This window comes from Ahaetulla prasina, chromosome 1 (genome assembly GCF_028640845.1).
Source record: "Ahaetulla prasina isolate Xishuangbanna chromosome 1, ASM2864084v1, whole genome shotgun sequence".
NCBI classification, from domain to species: Eukaryota; Metazoa; Chordata; class Lepidosauria; order Squamata; family Colubridae; genus Ahaetulla; species Ahaetulla prasina.
In genome coordinates this window covers 140,990,779-141,012,362 of record NC_080539.1, presented here as the reverse complement: position 1 = coordinate 141,012,362, position 21,584 = coordinate 140,990,779, and the positions used below count along the sequence as shown (strand labels likewise).

Genomic DNA, 21,584 nt, shown 5'->3' with positions numbered 1-21,584 from the left:
CCCTGGTCTGAATGGGCTGAAAACCTGTCTCTGCCACCTGGCAGGCAAATGGGTCGTTCCCTGTAACTGGATTAGGAGACAGACCACCAATATCCCTTGGTGACCAATCCTGGGAAGGCAGAGGGCGGAGGTGAACCTGTTCTGGCAGGAGGAAACGGGAGGAAGAAGGCTCAGCTAACTGTGACTGCCTCTTTATTTCTGCCTGGTTCTTCCCACTCTGGAGACTTGTTTATCCAGGGCTCTCTGTCTCCGTTCCCTGTTTTTTAAGGCCTGCTTCTCCTTGCCTTCTCTGGAAGATTTGCAGGTTGCCTTTTTACACACTGAGGCTTCCACACTCAGGTCAGGAGCCTGGGTAAGGCGTTTCTCCCTCCTCCTGGAGCTCTCCGCCATTTTGAAGGAGTTTTACAGGAGTTGTTTGAATCCAGACCCTTTCCTGCAAGGACAGGGCAATGCCTGATTAATGGGGGCAGGGATCCTGATGTGGATATAACAGTCTCAAGGGCAGGAGGAAGGAGGCAGTGGAGGCAGTACTGGAAAATTCCGGACTAACCAGCATACACTATCAGGAAGCTGGCCTGCTTAGCAGGGGCGGCATCCTAGGGTGATCCTAGGGTAAACCAGCACCCAATCCGCTGCAACTATGTCCAGGGAAACCTGGGACTGGTGGCCTGTTAGCAGAACTACCCCGTGCCGCTCCAAACCTGAATCCAGGGATCAGTGGCAAACAGCAGGCTCCAGGGGTATAGCATGGCCTTGGGAAGGTGTTGTCAGCTGGGAGATGTCCGCCAAGCGCATGTTCTGCTCTGCTTCTCTGTGTCCAGGCACTTCCCTGCCACTATAGAGCCGAATTTGGCTTCTGCTGCCAATTGCCAAAGGCACACCGCCACCAGAAAAAAAGGGGAGCTCTCCCAGCAGCACTGCAGCTCACACTGAAAAGCGTGGGTGTCTTAAAACCGCCTGACCTACAGCTGATTAGAGGCCTGCACAGCGAACATATACACGCCAGCTGAAAAAGGGATGGCAGCAGTGTTAAAATGGCGGCGGCAGGGGTTGCAAGATGGCAACGGCGGCAAGCGGTTGCCTCCAATGGCAGCAGCCGCAGTGAGCAAGACTTGAAGCCTAATGCCACCCGACGGTGTCCCACGAGGCAGTGCCACTTCCTGGGCGCTTCAAAAGTGCTCCAAGGCACTTACAGGTGGTGAGGCTTCCTGGCTTGTTGGCAGCATGGGAATCTGGATCAGGCCCCTGCCTGATGAAGGAGGAGGGGCCTGAAAAGCGACGGCAGTTTCAGTATAATCTGAATAAGCCAGCATGCTAAGAGAGCTGCCTGAGTAAGTAAACTGGCACCAACGGAAAGAAATTCAAGGAAACAAACCCAAACTTCTAAGGGAAAGATAAAGAATAAAGGGGGAAAAAAAGTTTTAAAAAGGGCTTAGACCAGAATAGTCCAAGAATGATCCACAAGTCACTGAGCACAAAAAAAGTCTCTTATCAGGCCAACTGAGCCGAAAAATGGGGCGCGAGAGAGGCAAGAGGGCGTGTCTAAGGATTTTACGACTCAGTCTCTGGGCAGATCTGACTGTAGCAACACCCATTCCTGGACTATTCCACAGCTACACTGGAGAATAATATTTTCTCAGAAGAAAAAGTACACAGTACTATAAACTCTTTGAGGAAGATGGGTGGTTTAGAAATGTGAAATACAAACACACACTGTGGTTTTTCTTTTCCTGATTTTCCTGTCCAGAGAAGAGAAATCTGGGAATAAGGCCTCACTGAACAACAGTAACAACAACAACAACATTGCTTGTTTCTGACACTGATTTTAAAAATGTTTACTATGCATGGTGGTTATTTGTTTATCTTCAATGTATTTTATTCTCTTTTTTATAAGGGCTTCTCCTGATTCAGATGTAACCCACATACAGAACTAAATGTAATCCTCAGAATGATAATACTATGCTCTCCATCTGGTATCTTCAGCAATTTCAAAAGAAGAGTCACTGAAGATAACACCCTGCAGTACTTTCTGTTACAATTGTCAAAGAATATCTGAAAAATATTCATCCAATGCTATCTGCTATGATTGGCACTACAGACAGAAGCAGAATCATCAAATGTCATGACCTTTATCCCACTTCACAGATGTGATACAGTAAGGTATCATGATCGAAGGTACAGGTAGTCCTAAACTGAAGACCACAATTGATCCCAAAATTTCTGTTGCTAAACAAGACATTTGTTAAGTGAATTTTGCCCCATTTTACCCGCTTTCTTGCCACAGTTCACTGCAGTTGTTAAGCAAGTGATACAGTTGTTAAGTGAACCTGGTTCCCCATTGACTTTTCTTGAAAGGTTGCAAAAGGTGATCACATGAACTTGGGACATGTCATAAATATGAGCCAGTTGCCAAGCATCTGAATTTTGATCATGGGGTTGCTGCAACGGTCATATGAAAAATGGTCGTAAGTCACTTTTTTCAATGCTGTTGTAACTTTGAACGGTCACTAAATGAATTGTTGTAAATCGAGGACTACCTGTACTATCATGACATGGAATATTGAGTAATAATGAGTAATAATGCCTCTCTAAAGAAAACTCATCAAATAAGATAATCAAGTCGGATGACCTGGTGTATTCTAGAAAAACAGCCTCTTCCAGGAATGTCTGGAACTAGACTTCTATCATCATCTTAAATATTATCCTTTTTTTGATATGTTCCATTCCATTCCAGACCACCTTGGTAAAACATTACGACATCCAATATACTGCAAAGTTTAATAAATCTAAATATTCTGACCTTCAGGAGGTGCTGGTTTATCCATTTTGTGAATGTTTTCTTTTGTACTTTGTCCCGTTCATCTGAGAAGAAAAAAAGGAAAGAAAAATAAAAAGTCAGCATTTCTAAAATTAGAAGCTGGAAGTAATAATAAGAACAATGGAAAAAAATTGTTCCCTTTGCTTCAAATAAACTGATTAAAGGAGAAATAACTGCATATTTCCAATTATTAGACTTAAGGGAACTTAAGGGCCAAGTATATGGTATGTAATTAATAATATTCTGCAATCAATTAGACACAACAATGAAATTTTGAACTAGCTACAGTTCAGACATCAAATACATTTAACTGGGAACACTTCCATCCCTACCTACATCATCAAGAGTTAGAGTACTAGCAAAGTACACTTTGCAGTTTTTTAAATTCACTTTTATTTGTAATACCATTATCAGGTAATGAAACTAATTCACCATCTTCTCAAGCTTTAGGACTGACCCAAAATACCTCCGTTGTCATCATTTGAAGCACCAGTGACACTCTTATCTAATACCCAAATGAAATCTCACTTTATGTGAATATGTACCACTCAATTCTGCTCCTCACTGCACTGTGTTTAAGAATGTGTACTGTGTTAAAATGCGTATTCTTCTTTCTTGTCTTGCAGAACCTTTCCTCTTCACAATTACATACAGAGAAATGTCAATAGTATCTTTTGAAATTGTATGAAATGAGAAATACAGTTTCACCGGAAAAGGGAATTGATCACAACTGGAATTAAATCTTTAAAAAAATTATTCATCCAATATTTCCTTTTTCATACTTCTTAAAAAGTATTAAGCCAAGCAAAGGATTTTTGGAGTAAAAGATTGCTGCAGGATAATTTCAGGCCATTAATTTCTTCAACTAAACCTGAGGACTAACTTTGCATTCATTCCTGTTTGCAGGAAAGTACTTCAAAAAAAGTATTGACAGTAAAAAGATCAAAACTCGTAACACAGAATATCCTTTCTTTAGAAAAATATTACAACTTGAAGGTAAGTGTGGATTACCATTTTGCAAAATTTTTCTACAATAAATTTATAAACTGAGCAGATAAACAAATAGTTCTGATATTGCTTGGCATCTACAAAACAACAGAGAAACAGCAAATGCTATAAGGTTCAAATTGTACATTAAAAAATTCTACATCCTAACTGCATATGTGGTATGAAGATTTGATTTTAGTAGAATTTCTAATATAATTTTCATAGATCTACAGCTGAAAATATCCAAATATATAGCAAAAATATAAACTGACTTTAACAAAAGAAAATATAAAGATATAGTTGCGGCAGAAATTTGAAATAAATTAAAATAAAGTAAAATACGTCACTCTAATAAAAGCTTACAATATTTCCTCGCCTAAAGAGTTATGTTGGAAAAATATTAAACATAGCACAGGCATTTACTAATCCATACAAATATCAGTGGTATTCCTTTTGCCTAAGCAGCCATCACATCATTCTTGGGGGAAGAGGAAAATTTTTCAAAATTTAGGAACACAATTTGAACTTTTTAATACTGATTAAAATTATATTTGCATGCATATGAGAAAAAAAGTAATCCTTAAACAAAGATTACAAATAATCAACTCATTGCTACAAGCTAGGTATTTATTTTGTATTTCACAACAAGAATACAGATAGTCCTCTCTTAATGACCACAGCTGAGCCCAGAATTTTGGTCATAAGCCACTGCAGTCATTAAGCGCATGATCACATGACCTGACTTGAATTTACGACTGTTTTTACTAACATAAAAGTGAATAACAGTCATTAAGTGCATTGCATAATCATTAAGGGAACCATATGATTGTTAAGTGAATCCATTTTCGTGAATGGGCATTTTTTGCCAGAATCAAGGAAACTATTCTGTAACCTGGCAAAAAAAAAAATCACAACTCATGGTTACATGAGTGTAGGACACTGCAACCTGTCATTAATGTGAGCCAGTCCTGGGCACCCAAATACAATCACATGACACAGGGTGGGCAGCATAACTTTGAGAATGGGTTGTAACTTTTTTTTTTTAGTCCATCATAGTTTGGCTGGTTGTTAAACAATCACTTGTTAAACCAGGATTACCTGTACTGACAGGATTATCTTTAGCATTCATTGCAGGAGAGTTCTTTAACCTTAAAATCTATTTAATAAAAGAAAGCACCACTTATATAGATTTCCCAATAGGGTTATAACATTTCCCAGTTATGATTATGTTATAATGTATGATGTTATAGGATTTGATTTATAATGGAACTTACCTAGAAGCATACTGTATGATTCAAGTTTTTGCATCAGCAGAATGTACAAACATTAATCAACTAATAGGTGCTAGCTATGAAACAGTTCCAATTTATTTATCAAATGTATACAGATGCCAACAACCTCACTGAAAATCATTGTGGGTGGTATACAACAATCAAATAAAACTAGAGTATAAAAACAATCTTATAAAAATATAGACAATCATTATTAAAAAAATTAAATCATTTAAAATTAGATGATACAAATCATAAACACAGAGAGAGATAACAGCAACCATATGTCACCTACTTTAGGGGAGGTATCTAAAAATGTTGCCAGTTTCCTGGAACCCTGAAATCTAGGGTCTTAACCATGTCTTGAGGAACTTCCAAAACATTAAAAATTATAGAGCTAATGTAAATTAGAGGTGCAAGGATATTCCATAAGATGAGTTCCACAGTAGAAAAGGTCAAGCATGTAAGTCTCATACAGGTAGAATCCATAGCATGCTCTCTGCTGGATCTAATAGGATGGACCAGGGGTGGCAAACTCGATTTCATTGAGAGCCATATTAGGGCTGTGTTTGACTTTGGGGGGCCAGGGTGGGCATGGTCAGGGTTCGTGTGGCCAGTTCGATGTGACTCGTGTCAGGGGCACTTGTGGTGGCCTAAGCGCTCTGCAGTGAAAATGGGCTCCCAAGCTCCATTTCCAGCTGTAATGGCCTCCTGCAACCCTTTGCCAGCAAAAACAGAGTTTGGGAGGGCCACGCATGCCCATCCCGAGCTCCATTTTCACTGGCAGAGGCAAAAAGGACTGGTCCTTTGCTGTTTCCAGATCGGCCCCACAGGGCAGATCTAAGCAGCTGGTGGGCCAGATCCAGCCCGCGGGCCTTGAGTTTGACACCCCTGGGATGGGCTAATGTAATTGGAGAATAGCAGTCCCCCAAATAACCTGGTCTCAGGCCAAGAAGGGTTTTAAAGGTTAAAAACCAGCACCTTGAATTGGACATGGAAGCAAATTAGTAACCAATGTAGTCCGTGCATTATACGTGTGACACGTGCTGTCTTGGGGGCACAAAGACCTGCTGTCCATGCTGCAGCATTGTGCACTATATTCAGAAGATTTAGAGGCTATTTACAGCACCTCTTCTTGAGTGTAAGTTTTTGGATTAGGCTTTATATCAAGGTTTCTGAACTGCCACAACTTCAAGATGTGCAAACTTCAGTTCCCCAGAATTCCTCAGCCAGCATGCTACCTTAGGAATTCTAGGAGTTGAAGTCCATACATCTTAAATTTGCCATGGATGGGAAACATTGATTTCTATGAAGCCAAGTGAAGGATCAGACTACGCTTTTCCACAGGCACATATATAGTAACTTAATTAGAATATAGTATCATTGATTAGAATATAGTATCTTAGAAAACAATTTATAAACATTTTAGATTTCAAGATGAAACCTTAAAATTGACAATTTAAATCTTATGTTCTGACTACAGTACTTCAAGATACACTGCAAGAATTGATGTAAAAAAAACAAGAGGTAATGCAATTCAGATTTAGAAAGCTCAACTCAGCCCTGACCCATCAAATGCAACCTGATCCAATAAGCCTATAGAACATCTGGTCTCCCCCAGTTTGGGACTTTCCCTTTATTATATACAGTAGAACCAGGGATGTATGTTCCTTCAGCTTATATCCAAACATAAGAGAATGATATCAAAAAATGACTATCTGAATACTATATGTCATATGATTGGACTCCAGCAAAGCACCTTCCTAAAAACCAGTTTTCTTCCAAGCTGGATTGTGTTTTAGAATCCTGGTTTCTATTCATATCATAGTTTGAAGAAAAATAATTTGTATTTTGGTGCAACTGTGGTTAACAAAGGCGTGCAAGGTACTTAATAGGGGTGTTTTACAAAGCAGCTTTCTTCAAAGTCATAAAATGTCTACAGAGTGTTCTTGTTCTTTGAAGATTATTCCGAAATGACTTCCACAAACTGACTGTCCAACTGAATAATGTAATTTGTTTTAATGTATTTATTGATTTTATTAATTTTATGGAATTTTGTAAATCAATGTAACTCTTTAGAAGTTGGCAACATATACTTATCACAAATAAATAAATGAAGCATGCAAAACCACTTTGCTTTGCAGGCATTCTCAGAAGTCTTGTTTATATACACCCATGCATGCAGAGAGACAACTGGGAAAGCCTTTGTCAGCCTGCCCCAGATCAGTGTTTGAGAAAATAAAAACCCAACTTCATCATGTTGAAGAATTTGGTAATTTATATCATACAAGTCTGGATGCAGTGGAAGCAAAGCTGGAACTGGAAGTAAATCAAAACCCCAGAGTCATATTCTCTCCTGAACCCTCCCCCTACTAGAGGTCATACAGTAATAGTCCAACGTCTTCTTTCTCCTCAGCCATGTGTAGTTTCACTTCCGATATTCTCCCTCTGTCAATCTTCTGAATGGAATGTGGAATCAGCAGCTGCCGTTTCATTCACGCGCCAACACAATTCAAACCTCTGGTTTTGAAAATGGCATTTCCCCTCTCCCCCATATACAATGTCAGCCGACGCTGGGAACAATGAAAACCTCCCCCCCCCCTTCTCCATAAAGCATGTAAGACAATCAGTAGAGCAAACTTTTAACAAGGTAATAAAATAGTCAGATAATCTAGTAGGAGAAATACAGTAAATTAAAGCGGAGGCTGACAGCCTTCCTAACAAGTGCACTGGGCCTCCTAGAGCTGGGGTCTCCAACCTTGGTCCCTTTAACACTTGTGGACTTCAACTCCCAGAAATCCACAAGTGTTAAAGGGACCAAGGTTGGAGACCCCTGTCCTAGAGGACACAGCTGCTTAAGTGATGTGAAGCAGGGTGTCTTGCTTGTGCGACTGTATTTAATGAAGTTCTCTTTCTAAAAATTCTCTTTCTAAAAGAATAGCTCACCACTAAGCAGTACAAAAATGCCTAATTATCTGTTTTCCTGTACAGATGAAGATGAGAATAACACAGGGGAAACACGGTACATTAGGGTGGGCCTTGATATTTATGAATAATGGTACAGCATATTTTGTCTTTGTGCCTGGATGCAGCCAGGATGATATATGGATGGTGATGGATATACTTAATTAGGTGGGCCATCATCTACCATGATGGTGATGATGGCGAGTGTCATCTCTTAGCAACCCCAAAGACAGATTTTCTCCAGAGTGATGTGTCCTAACCTGGACCTTCAAGTCTTCCAAAAGTGCGCTCATCATCACTGTAATTGAGTCTGTATCCCTTGTTATTGGTTTCCCTCTTTCTCTTTCTTTCCAATTTCCCAACATTATAAACTTCTCAAGAAAGTTAGGAATTTATATAATGTATCCAAAATATGATAATTCATAGTGCACCTCATTATTTGTCAGAATTTCAAGTTGACTCAAAAAGATAAAGAAAAACATTCTCCCACTGATTCAAGTAGGAGTAATGTAAATTATTCCAGTATGAAAACTATCTAAAACAGTGTATCATGTAACCACACAAGAAGTGTGTGTCTGGAATGAGGAACATTCACCATGATGAAAAGTCTAACTAAAGTAATACGACCACAAATATTTACCCTTTCCATTTAAACATGGGATCTTCTAAAATTACAGCCTAACCCCAATTCGAGCACTGGAGTCAACTGCCACCAACACGAACAGGGCTTATTTGGCAAATGCCAGTAGGCAGCATGTGCCCTCTTAAAAAATATTTCAAGCATTTACTCTTTGCCTCAGAAGTCATTCCTTTGCAAATCATCATCATCATCCAGTAGTTTTCTGCAATGTAATTATGAATTGCAGTTTACATGAATTTTTGGGAAAAAGTAGCCAGATAAGGTCCTGTTCTGTACTATCCCTATATAAGGAATTCTAATTTTAAATGTGAGATCCCTTCTATGTTCTGCCTGCTGGCAGTTGTCTACATATAGCACAGATATCATGGCCGTCCTAAGAGTTCTAGGACAGAGGCAGCCAATACAATCACTACCTACTTCTTATTCTTGCTCACAAAACTCTTCCACCTGGGTGTGAGGACCTTGTTCCACTAGCTATTTACCTATGTTTAATTAAACTATCATTACTCCATTTAATTTTCTGGGTTTCCATGGACCATATACTTATGTTATCTCAGCCTATAACATGCAAGGCAGAAATGTCGTCTGTTAATTTGTGATTATGAAATGAATCCAAACAGCTAGGCTAACTTGGTAAACCATGATTAAATAAACCATTGATAAGCAAGTTTTGCATACAAAGCTCATCTATTGCTTTTACACCACATACAATGTCCTACCTAAAAACAAATAGTTTTTTAAAGATTCTTCTATCAAAGAAGCCAGCCCCCAAAATGCCATTTGCAATCTATAAATATTCTTTTTTAATTTTAGGTTGGTGGAGGGAAGAACCAGCCCCCAAAATCTGGTTTCTCTCATCAGAATGTTACAATGGTAACACTGCAGTTAATGTGTAAGGTTTCAGCTTTGTAATACAACATATCAATATGGAACAACTGGATCATTGCCAATGAATGAATGGGAAGGTATTCTGAACAATTCCCTCCTTTGAAGCTACAAAGGTAATGCAGCCAAAGATAAGTCACTTAACTAAGTTTTACCTCAGCAATAAAATTAGTTAATATTAATGCACAATCCCTTTATTAGCCCCCTATTAAAATACAAACCTCCTGCTGGGGATATTTTATTTTAAAATAAAACTTATTTTAAAAGGCTGGATAATAAACAATTGGAAGCCTGCCCACGGGGTCTAATTTAGGAGAAGGTCTGATAGGGGGAAAGTTCCAGTTGAATCACTGGGCATTATGATTATAATCTCCGATGTGCGAGAAAGAATTCCAATGAAATGAACTGGATTGAAACAGCTGCAAAAGTGGCTAGAGGTATTAGCTCTGCATCAAATGCTTATTCTGAGTTTATTTTTGCCTCTTGCTTTATAGAGCATAACAACTGCATTCAGCAGTGCCCTGGCAAGGAAAGAATAGCCATGAAAAAACTGGCAGCTAATCTAAACTTGCTTTTTTACTATTTCATTTTGGGCAAATGCCACTCTGTAAATGGCACAATTATTTCATGGACCAGTTCAACACTGAAATACATCAACAGAAACCATTGAATAGTTTTATACAAATCTGTGCCAACACTCAAGAATTTTTTCAAAGTATCATGTGGTCAAACTGCAAGAGGAATGGATTCGTACTACTTGAATCCAATACTTTTTGTGCTGGATTATAATAATAGATAAGTATAATGTAATGCTTTTAAGAAAAATAGTTCATACTTGCAAACCACTTGTTAATTTCTTCCTCTCCTTTGTGAGGAGTTTGCAAAATGCCAGCAGCTGCCTTGGCAGGGCAGTCATCCTCAGCAGTGGGAGGAGGTCAGCTCAGGGTGTAGGGGCGATGGAGAGCGCAGAGTGCGGGCAAAAAGGCAGAGACACCAGGAAGATGCATAGGTGGGTTGGGTGAATTGAAGCACATTGCTGAGGTCATAAATGTGAGTGGGCTGCCAACTACCCAAATTTTGATCACACAACCAAGAAGCCCTGCAACGGCCACAAACTTTGAGGACTGATAATAACTACAATTCACTCACTATTGTAGTAACTTGAACTGTTGCTGAACAAAGTTGTTAAGCATGGACTTCCTGTATAAGCAGGAGGGATTCTATAAGAAATAGAAAAAATGCCGAGTTCATAATGTGAGTTGGATTTCTTTTGTAGGATATTGGTCCAGGAAAGGAGAACAGGAACTTGGACTTGGTCAATTCTTTTGTACAGATGCACAGCAAGAGTCTGATATTAAATAGATTGACATGCGTCTTATTTCACAAAGGAAAAAATCCATTTAAAAGCATGTCAGACTGAAGAACTGCTAGCCAACATGATAAAGAATCAAAAGAACAAGGGTTTTGAAGTTATCTATCAATAGTATCTGGAGAAAAGACTAAACAAACTCCAAAATCTCTTGTCAATTTTTTTTCTTACTAAAGGGAAATGTATTGTATTTCTATTTAAATTATACTAATTATTTGCCTCTATACATTCCTATGCATAAAACAATTTCACCATCTACATGTTGTTCAGAGATGTCATATAAATCTCCCTGAGGCCTTAACTAATTATAGATTATTTTCTTTTTGGCAGAGAAAAAAATAACATTAGCAGAATATAAAAATGCAAGGGTTTCCTCCTACAAACACATCTTACTTAGCTACAGATTTAACAGTTATGTTGTTATCTTCTTTAAGATAATCTCCAACATTCAACAGTGGAAATATATCCTATCCTTCAGGACTCTTTATTAATACAAATAGGCCTTCCTTCAACCCACTCATGCAACTATTTGTTGTACTTTTGGATATTATCTCAGGTTGCCTTCACAATGTGTTTAGTAAATCTTTTCTAAGTTACTTAAAATTCTAAAATTCTGGGGGGAGGTGGGGAGGTGGAGGGAGGAGGAGGGTAATTAATTATTAAAATTGTGGTAAAACTTTTTAATAAAAAAAAATTCTAAAATTCATTGGTTATATAGTACAGCCCCTCACATTGCTCATGTCTTCTTAATACAATCAACCTTCACCCTTTTTCAATTATCAACGATTTGCAGCCGTTAAGAACTTGGAAATTATTGTAATTATTTTATAATAATTTCCAATTTATAAAATAATAAATATTACAAAAGTATTATAAATGTATCAATATAAGATCACTATGGCTTTAAAATGGCAATCAGAAAAAATATTTTCAGTTGAATATAATCTCAGCGTTCCAGAAAACCCACTCCTGCAGAAAAGACTCCGAGACAAACATCTTTCAAAGTTCTTTTACTAGCATAGGTAAGCTGGCACAGCTGGATGAAACTCCGAATCTGGAGATCCGGGTTTTTCCTCAGTAGTACAAAACCCCAGACCACCACCCCTTGACTCCTCTGCCGATCACATGCTCCAATCACCAACCGTCCCATCTCAAGGCATCATTCTGGCTACTCCTTCTCCAGATGTGGGCTCAGCCTGACCTTGACCGGCAGGAAGAATGTTATTATGTCTAATAGCCCCTTGTACCACCACCACCCCTTCTCCTACTTTCCCACACAGGAGAAAGTGGCAGTGTGTGGAAGCCTTCGGCCTAGTATGGCTTCCAAAGCTGACATATTATTTATGACTATAGCACCAGGGCTTTGTCCTGTAACAGTGAAATCGAATTATAGCAATTCTCAGATTTTAAAAACAAATTTGTTTTCTGCAATGTGTAATTTTAAATTACTAGTTTTTTCTGCTTTTAAAATGTTTTTCCCTATTAACAAGTCTTACCACATAGCTTTTATGCAAATTACATTTCAATCTGGTTACCAATGCCAAGATATACGTACTAATTCTTAAATCTGTGATGTTCATTTTGATTATCATGGAAGGCACCAAATGTTGGTTTTGGCATCTTGAAATTCTAAGTGGAAAATATGGTTTTAATGAAACCTTATTACTTTAAATAATATTTAAAAAGCATTTTGCTGCCCTGATCAAGCTTCATTATCTGGCAGTTTCTGACATTTCCATGTTTTCATCTTTATAAAAGACAAGTTCATTTTGTTTTGAATATAGATAAATGTAGATAAAAAATAATAGGAGATGCAGACTGGTAGTAGATATTTACCTTGCATTCCACATATCAGTATTAAGTAAATCAGGTGAGTTGTTGAACAATTTCTGTATCCTTGTGTACAAAATCACTTTTCAGCACCGTTCCTATAGGAATTTCTGAAAAGGGATGATGCTAATAGTTTTATTAATTAATAGTAACTATTTTACTAAATAGAGTGCAAATTATAAGTTTAAGTAGCAAAAAAAAGAGGAAATAACATTGCTGAAAACACCATGTTATCAAACTATATAATAAACAAATTTGCCAGGACTTTAGCTGTTTACCATTTTCCCTAATTTTCTACCTCAGAATGTAGAAAGTGACAAATTGTGGTCCTGAGATAACAGTTAAATTATCTAGGTTACATAAATAAGCCAAAAAACTCCAAAGCTACTGTATTTATAAGGTACATCAGCTGATGTTTACCTCAGAGATACACATTTTATTATTCCTACTGCACTTAGCTCTAACCGATACACTGCCATCTTTTGTTCACGGTCTGAAGAGGAACAATCAAAAGATTCAACTCCATGACACAGAAATGTGGGAAAAAATAAATAAAAGGCTTTCTGAATGCCAAAGGGAGACAAAGAGTACATATAATCTTAAATGTGATAGCCTAAAACCAGCCTAAATTAAATCCCATTTGTGTTTGTTTACACCAAGAATATTTTTCTCTAATACCCCTAATGAACTGACTCTGCCTAGCAAAATATAGTTTTGACAAAAGCAGGATTTTTGATAATTAATGCTGGCTAAACTACAAGCCAGCACAAGGACATAGTTCAGTCTTCTTTTTTTCCTTTCCTTTTTTCTTTTGTGCCACTGAATCAGTTTTTCACTTCTGGCGACTGTCTGAATGAGTCTCTGCAGTTTTCTTGGCAAGAATTTTCAGAAGTGGTTTCCTCTTACCTCCTTCCTAGGTCTGACAGAGAATGACTGGCCCAAGGTCACCCAGCTGGCTTCATGATACAGGCAGGACTAGAACTACAAGAAAACCAGTGGTGAAATCCTACCGGTTTGCACCAGTTTGGGAGAACCAGAAGTGATAAAAGCTACTGGTTCGGTGAACCAATAGTAAAAAAAAGCTACCAGTTGGTTTCAACCAGTATTTCCGACTATCAGCTGTGCCACGCGATTTATATTCGCTGCTTTCTGCTTTCCTGCTTTCTAGCGAATCTAAATAGCTCAGCACAGCTGTTCTCCCCCCTTGCTATTCTGCTTACCTTGTTAAGCGTTCCTTTTCCGTGTAAAGTGTGTATTTGGTGCACACTGCACATGCAGACATAGCATGCATTTGGCGCGCACTGCACATGCAAGCGCGCACAGCATGCATTTGGCACACACCATGCATGTGAGGGCAGCAAACCGGTGGCAAACCGCAGAGGATTTCACCACTGTACAGAACTATTAACAACTACACAAAATTGTTTTCTATTCCTATTTTTTTAAATCAGCAATTACTTTACTATTCAACTTTAGCCTAGAGTTCTAATACTTTTCAGATTAATATAAAAAAAACAGAAAATTACAACCAATGTACCAACATATCAATCCGTTTTCCTTTTTTTTCTTCAAATAATCAGTGAATAACCAATGCACTATAGCAAATGCCATACATTGTTGACCTTCACAACTTAAATGAACTGCAACTGATCAATAAGCCTATACAAGTAATCCTCAACTTATCACCACAGTTGAGCCCCAAATTTCTGTTGTTAAATGAGATATTTGTTAAGTGAGTTTTATCCCATTTTACAACATTTCCTGTCATACTTGTTAAGTGAATCATTGCAGTTGTTAAGTTAGTTACCTGATTGCTAAGTGAATCTGGCTTCCCCAATGACTTATCAGAAGTTTGCAAAAGGTGATTTACATGACCCTGGGACACAGTAATCTTTATAAATATAAATCAGTTGCTAACATCTGAATTTTGATCATGTGATCATGGGGATGCAGCAAAAGTCATAACTGTAAAAATGGTCATAAGTCACATTTTTCAGTGCCATTGTAACTTTGAATGGTCACTAAATGAACTGTTGTAAGTGGAGGACTACCTGTACTGAAGCCAATATTTAATGTCATCTCTGTACAGTAAAAAAAATTATCAGACGGGAAAGACTTAGGATAAGGCTATTATCTTTATTCCTGTATTAAGTCATCAAAGGCAATGGGAAGATCGATTTAAGAATTTACTGTAGCCATGACTATTTAGTCAGTTTGAATTTCTCAAAAAATATTTTGTGATTCTCCCCCACCCCCCTTATATTTAAGCATATTAAAAAGAATCAAAACTGAACCACTACCACATTGTGGCATCCCAATTAGCCCCTCCAAATTGTGTACATTCCTATTAAGTTGGTGATTAAAACTTCTATACCATTTTATTTTTATATTTTATAAAATATGAATTTTGGCTTCACCTGAGGTTGGTCTCACATTTTGATTCTTGGCATGTTTATGATGATCATTCCAAAATTATTCAAAGTAGCTCTGATAAAAAGTCTTGTTTCGTTTCCCATAATATAAATACTCTGACTCTGGCATTAAGCAACATCAACTAAGAATGGTATCCATAGTTGATGGTAGGGATGACTCAAAATCTGCCTGTTGCAGTCCTCCATCCCTACCTTCATGAAATTCTAATTCATAGAAGTACGGGGCTATTTGCAGGGTATTGTTTCCCTGTAATTCCTTCTCCTAGGTGTCAACACTAGAGTTAATAATGGCTGGGTGATCAAGTGTCTAGTATTTCTGCCATGCTCACTCCTCTTCCTCATTCTGTTTTTATCATTCAAGTCACATGGATGAACAATTATAAAGTTTACTCATGTGGGCTTAAGAAAAATCTTGATGAAAATATCTTCCCACTGAAAGTATGGCAAAATTTCCATGAGCTCCAATGGGAACGTAAGTAAAATAGACAAAAGCCACAAAGAATTTTCTTTAGCTCAGTAATCCACACCAAATGCAATACTGATCTATTTTTAAACACATTTTAAAACTATTTCTGTGCCTGATAGAAACAAATAAAAATATTTAACAAGCACAGTATTTACTGGCACTGATATGCTAATATAATTTTGTACACAAGCAATCTTCAATAATATTGTTCGCAAGCTATTTTTTAACATGGGTTGTTTATCAAATTCATTATAACGTAATTTATCAAAATTAGAGGTTCAGTCTGATTATCAACATAGATTGACAAAATAAGACCAAAAGTCACAAAAAATGGCAGAACTCTAGGATGAGATTCCTTTCTCTATAAAGATGCAATTAATTTCTCTTTATGCTCTAAAGTTTGAATATGCTGTGCTTCTATCAAATCATCCTGAAGCAGGAAGAAAGTTGACATTGTTATATGACCCAAAGTAGATTGCATATATTAGGCATGGTTTTACAATGATTCTGCAGTCATTATTACGAAAAATAAAATAAAATTAGCAGCAATATTTAAATAAATATTAATATACAAGAAAATGACACTTATGCTAAACCATTATTTAGTTTACCTACTAAGTCATGGTTAAGCCAGTGGTGAAATCTGAACAAGTTTACTACCGGTTCACATGCACAGTGCGCACCACACAACAAATGTGAGGTGCGTGCACGCCAAAAGGAGGCATGGGGTAAGTAGAACATCGCGCGGAGGGGGGGGAACAGCTGTGGCACGCGTTCTTTTTTTTTTACTTTAAAAGCATTTTTTACATCCTATTTGGCTGAATAGGTTGTAAAAAATGCTTTTAAAAGTAAAAAAAGGCTCTGATGATCGCACGGCTCAGCTGTGATCATCAGAGCCTTTTTACCTTTTAAAAGCATTTTTTAAAAGAAGTGGCAAGCGGGCAACCAGGCGATTGGGTGGGCATAGGCGGTGGGGAGGGGCAGGGATTTTTGCTACCAGTTCTCCGAACCACCTGCCATCGCTATCGGATCAGCCGATCCGGTCCAAACCAGGAGCATTTCACCCTGGGTTAAGCCATTAGTTACACTCAGGCAGATGGTTAAGCAAAAACCTAACGTACCAGCTTGCGGCTCAGTGCATCGTATGAATATAGCCATTGAGAGCGCCAAAACTGTATTTTTTTCTGAGTGAGGATGGTTTAAATGTAGCACAGACACACCCAACAATGATGAATGATGAACCAAGAATAACCAAGTTGCATACCTTAAAAAAGATATGCTTCCTGAAACTTTTTCAGATGTGAACTGTACAGCCATGTTTACATTTTTACTGAAACAGGTATGTACAAAATGGAGAAAATCTTGCAATTAAAATGTCTGCCTAAATCAGCCCATGATGATGCAATTAATATTCTGTAAATTTGAACTGTTATAATAGCTAAAAGTTTTACACTGCAATCCCATTATTAATATAACTAGTAAACATATAACATTTTTAGGGGAAAAGTAGGCAAGACGGCTAGAACCACAAAAAGTGTAAGGTCATCTTCCCCATCTCCCAAAATCATTTGGAGGAATTCATGCAACATGAGTAGATTTATGATCAACAACATATTTTTGTACTGTTTATTAGAAGGCGAATATCCCTGGTTTTTCTGGGCCATGTGGTTCTTGAAGACACGATGGATATCTTCTTTAGGAATCCCACACATGACAGCTGCACAAAGTCAACTTATGTGAGCCTTAAACAGCATTCCAGGCTGCAGTTCAAATATTGACAACTAATAGTAATGCTCTGTAGCTATAACCAAAAAATAGGATAGTGATAATTTTTAAAAATGTAGCAATCTTGAAAAGATAATTAAAATTATAAGCCTGTTTTTCCATTTTTAAAGCAGAATGTTTGTTTATTGTAGGTGTACTAATTATCTTTATGAAAATGCCTTAAATTATTAAGAATGTTTCACATGTATTCATTTACTGACTCTCACTTCTTTCTCTCTCTCATTTCTGAGGCCACTTACAATAAAATATTAACTTCAGGCCAAACTAGTAACTATGTTTGTCTATCATGTTAATCTACTTGAATTCTTTGAATTTTCTTTAACACGGTTATTTAATAAATTATTTCAAAGCTCAAGTTTGAAATCCATTTAAATGACATTTTTAGGAATTTTCATATACAGTTGTTCTTCAATATGTTGATTAGTTTATGCACTAATCTTTCCCAATCTGGTGCCCTCCAAATTACAGAATGAATGTCGAGTAGCTGCTGTAGTCCTAACACCTTTGTAATTGGTTGGAAAACACAATTCGGTGCATTTGTATCTTTTTTATGTATATAATTTTTACTTTAGAATTTTTTAACAAAATAAAAGCATACCACTCTTGAAAATAAACAAAAATAATGACAAAAGAAAAAAGAAAAGATTGTAAAGAAGCCACTTCCAGTCTTTTAGACAGTGATTATTAATGCATTTATATTTTATCCTCTCTCTTTAAGGTTACATTCCAATTTCCTTCTACCATAAGCTACTTTTCTATGCATTCGTATCTTATCTCATTTGACATTCCTTGGAAGTTGAGGGCCATTTATACTGATTTATTTGTATGCTGCATTCTTACTCTGGCGGACACTTAACACAGCTAAACAAAAACTGAAAAAAAGAGTATACAAATTAAAAATAAATGAAAATATTAAAATTACTAAAGTAGTCTAACAAACTTATCTAACCCTGAAAAACAGATTAATTGTTTCAGATTTCCTAAATGTTGAGAGAGTGAGAGCCAAACAAATCTCCAAGGAATGTATTCCATAGCCTGGGAACATCATTAGAGAAGGCCCGACTCCCACACACCACAAAGGCAAGCTTCTGATAGTAGAAACTTATTCAAAACAGCCTCCCCTAAAACTCCTAACAACTGGACCAGTCGAAAGCAGGAGACACATTCTATTGGAAAGGCCCTAAGCCATGGAGCCTTTAAAGGTCACTAAGCCACAGAGCCTTTAAAGGGCAATACCAACTGGTTAAATTCTGCCCAACAGGCAATCAATTATCAATGCCCAACTTTCAGCAGAGGCATCATATGATCCTCCTATCTTGCAAAAGTTAATAGCTCAGCTGCCAGAATTTGCATCAACTGCATTTCCAGATACTTTTCAAGGATAACACATACTGCTTCAATACAAGGAGGAATGGTTGATTAGACCAAGCAATCAGCCTGTGTACAAGTACTATATTGTATCTTAACAGAACCAGGGAATGCTTATATACTCTCTCTCAAAAGAAAGTGTAATTTTAGTTTCAAACATGTGATGTCTCAATAATGTTTAGTCTCAGCGATATAGTTATCTCTTGATTAGGCCTCACTTATATGCATTATTTAAGGCTACTATGTCCATCTGCAAAACTATACCTCATCTAGTTAAATGGTGAACCTCAACCAACCTGACAGGAATTTTAAAAATTATCAGTTGGTTGTCATTCCAGAGAGGAATCCCAAACGAGAAGATACCATGATGACGTTTAAAGAGTTGCAACATGCCAAAAAGATACTGGATCCTGACTGATATCTCTTGCAAAGTAACTGCTAATGTAAAGAAACCAAGAGAGTCAACAGCTGGAAGGAGGTAACAGCTGTGGATTATTAACATCAGCAGCACCACTGAGGTCACTCAGGCAATCAGCAGTTTTGCACCCATGTCGGAATACAGTTAGCCCGTGACTTAGAACACTTCATTTAGTGACCATTTGAAGTTACAACAGCCCTGAAAAAAATGACTTATGACCATTTCCCACACTTATTATCATTGCACCATTTCCCCAGTCACATGATCAAAATTCAGACGCTTGTCAACCAGCTCATATTTTTGATGGTTGCAGTGTCTCAAGGTCATGTGATCACCATTTGTGACGTTCTGACAAGCGAAGTCAATGGGGAAGCCAGATTCACTTAATAACCATGCTGCTAACAACTGTAGTGATTCCCTTAGAAACTTTGCCAAGAAAGGTCGTAAAATGGGGCAAAATTCATTTCACAATCATCTTGCTTAGCAACAGAAATTTTGGCCTCAAAATTGGTGGTTGTATGTCAAGGACTACCTGTAGTCCTTTTAAGTAACCCTGCTGAAAATAGAAATGACTAACTGATGTTCCTAAAAAAGAGTTGAGTTTTTGTGAAGTCCCAACTACAGCTCCAAAATAGTTTTGTGTTATTGCAAATAACATTGATAGCAGAGGTGAGTTTCAGCAGGTTCTGACCATTTCTGGAGAACCAATAGCAGAAATTTTGAGTAGTTCGGACAACCGGTAGTAAAAATTCTGACTGGCCCCACCCCCATCTATTCTCTGCCTCCCAAATCCCAGCTGATTGGGGTGGGAATGAAGATTTTACAGTATCCTTCCCCTGCCACGCCCACCAAGCCACAGCCATAGAACTGATAGTAAAAAAATTTAAAACCACCACTGATTGATAGCAAAGGTAAGCAGCAATGCATAGGATTTTTTTTCCCTTCAGAAGCCATTACTGATCATCCTAGCTAAGAGCGTGTCGGACACAAGCAACACAATGACTCAGCCTGACAATCATGAGCTCATAAAAGGAAATGACTTGCCGGTGAGTACAATGCACAATTGGGACTACAAAATGCACAAGATCAATATACATAGAAACCAGAGATCAATAACGATCTTGATATTGCATACTTCTTAACTGGAATTAAATGGAATTAGTCTTTTTTACTGTTCAGATGATGCAGCCCATTCCAGCTTTCATCTGATTCCCAAACGTGCAGCAGTTCCTCCTCTCCTAAGCAGAGATCAAAAAAGGGTGCAGCCAGCTACAGAAGATGAAACAGCCAATTCTTTCTCAAGTACAACTGTTAAGTTCTATTTTTGGTGTGGAATATTATGGCCCAAATCAACCATTCCAGAAAATGAAGATGTGTAATGATAGTGTTATTTCCCACAAGATTAATAAAAAGTCAAGCTGTGTAGAAAAAAGTACTAAGGAAGAATATAACATAATTTGCACTGTTGCAGCAAAATGTAACAAAAATAAAATCTTGATTTTTTTAAAAAAAAGCAATTAAAAAAAGGCTCTTGATATGTTTTTTTCTAGAAAAAAATATTCTTCAGAGCTGAAGAAGGTTCTGGGATGAGAAGTGAAATGTCCTTAAGAAAAACAAAGTCCACTTGCCTTTTGAAAAACACTTTTGGGATAAAAAGAATATTTACAAATTTCCATTTACAAAATATGATCATTTACAGTAAAATAAAATCCATTATACTATAGTATAAAATACCATGAAATATTACACACCTGCATTTAAAAAATATTATTAAACTAAAAAGATACAAAGGGAGAAAAACTAGGAATGATGGCCCTCTTGAAAGTTTCACATTTTTAGCAAAAGGCAATGCAGTGGTTTGCCATGGAAATATATTCAATACAGATTGGAATAATTTCTTTAACTAACAGAGAACCAGATAAAATCAAAGGAAATGGAAAGGTAGGCTTCTTTATCCATTAGCATTTACTGGAACACAGTTATCCAGCAATAAGGTAATTATTTTATATTCAAGGTTCAACCAAGCCTGGACTATTTAATACAAAAAGTTAAGCCAACTTCTGGCATTTAGCAAAACATCCATCCAACAGCAGTTTCCAGACACTTTAAGGTAAAAAAGATCATGAATCAGTTTTTACCTAAATTCTACTATGATAATAGAATGAATAAAAACTCAATTACTAGGTTCAGATTGAAAGTAAAACCATATGGGCAATCTGCTAACTCACAATTCTAGTATTTGAAGAATAACACTACAGAAAAGAAAGCCACCAGCAGATTTGCATCTATATAGCTTTGTATCAAAACAGTGGATGAAAGAACCAGCAAGGGGAATTTCAAATGCATTTTAT

The 21,584-nt window shown here is 37.3% G+C and overlaps 1 protein-coding gene across 10 annotated transcripts in view; it reads right to left on the bottom strand.

Annotated features, from left to right (window-relative positions):
* The window catches only part of DST (dystonin), a 381,039-nt gene that overhangs the window by 272,839 nt on the left and 86,616 nt on the right, over positions 1 to 21,584 (bottom strand). For all 10 annotated transcript variants that reach the window (XM_058176703.1, XM_058176715.1, XM_058176775.1 and 7 more), the window contains one exon: positions 2,801 to 2,862. In XM_058176703.1, the coding sequence (XP_058032686.1) occupies positions 2,801 to 2,862 (62 nt within the window). The remainder of the gene's footprint in view (positions 1 to 2,800; positions 2,863 to 21,584) is intronic.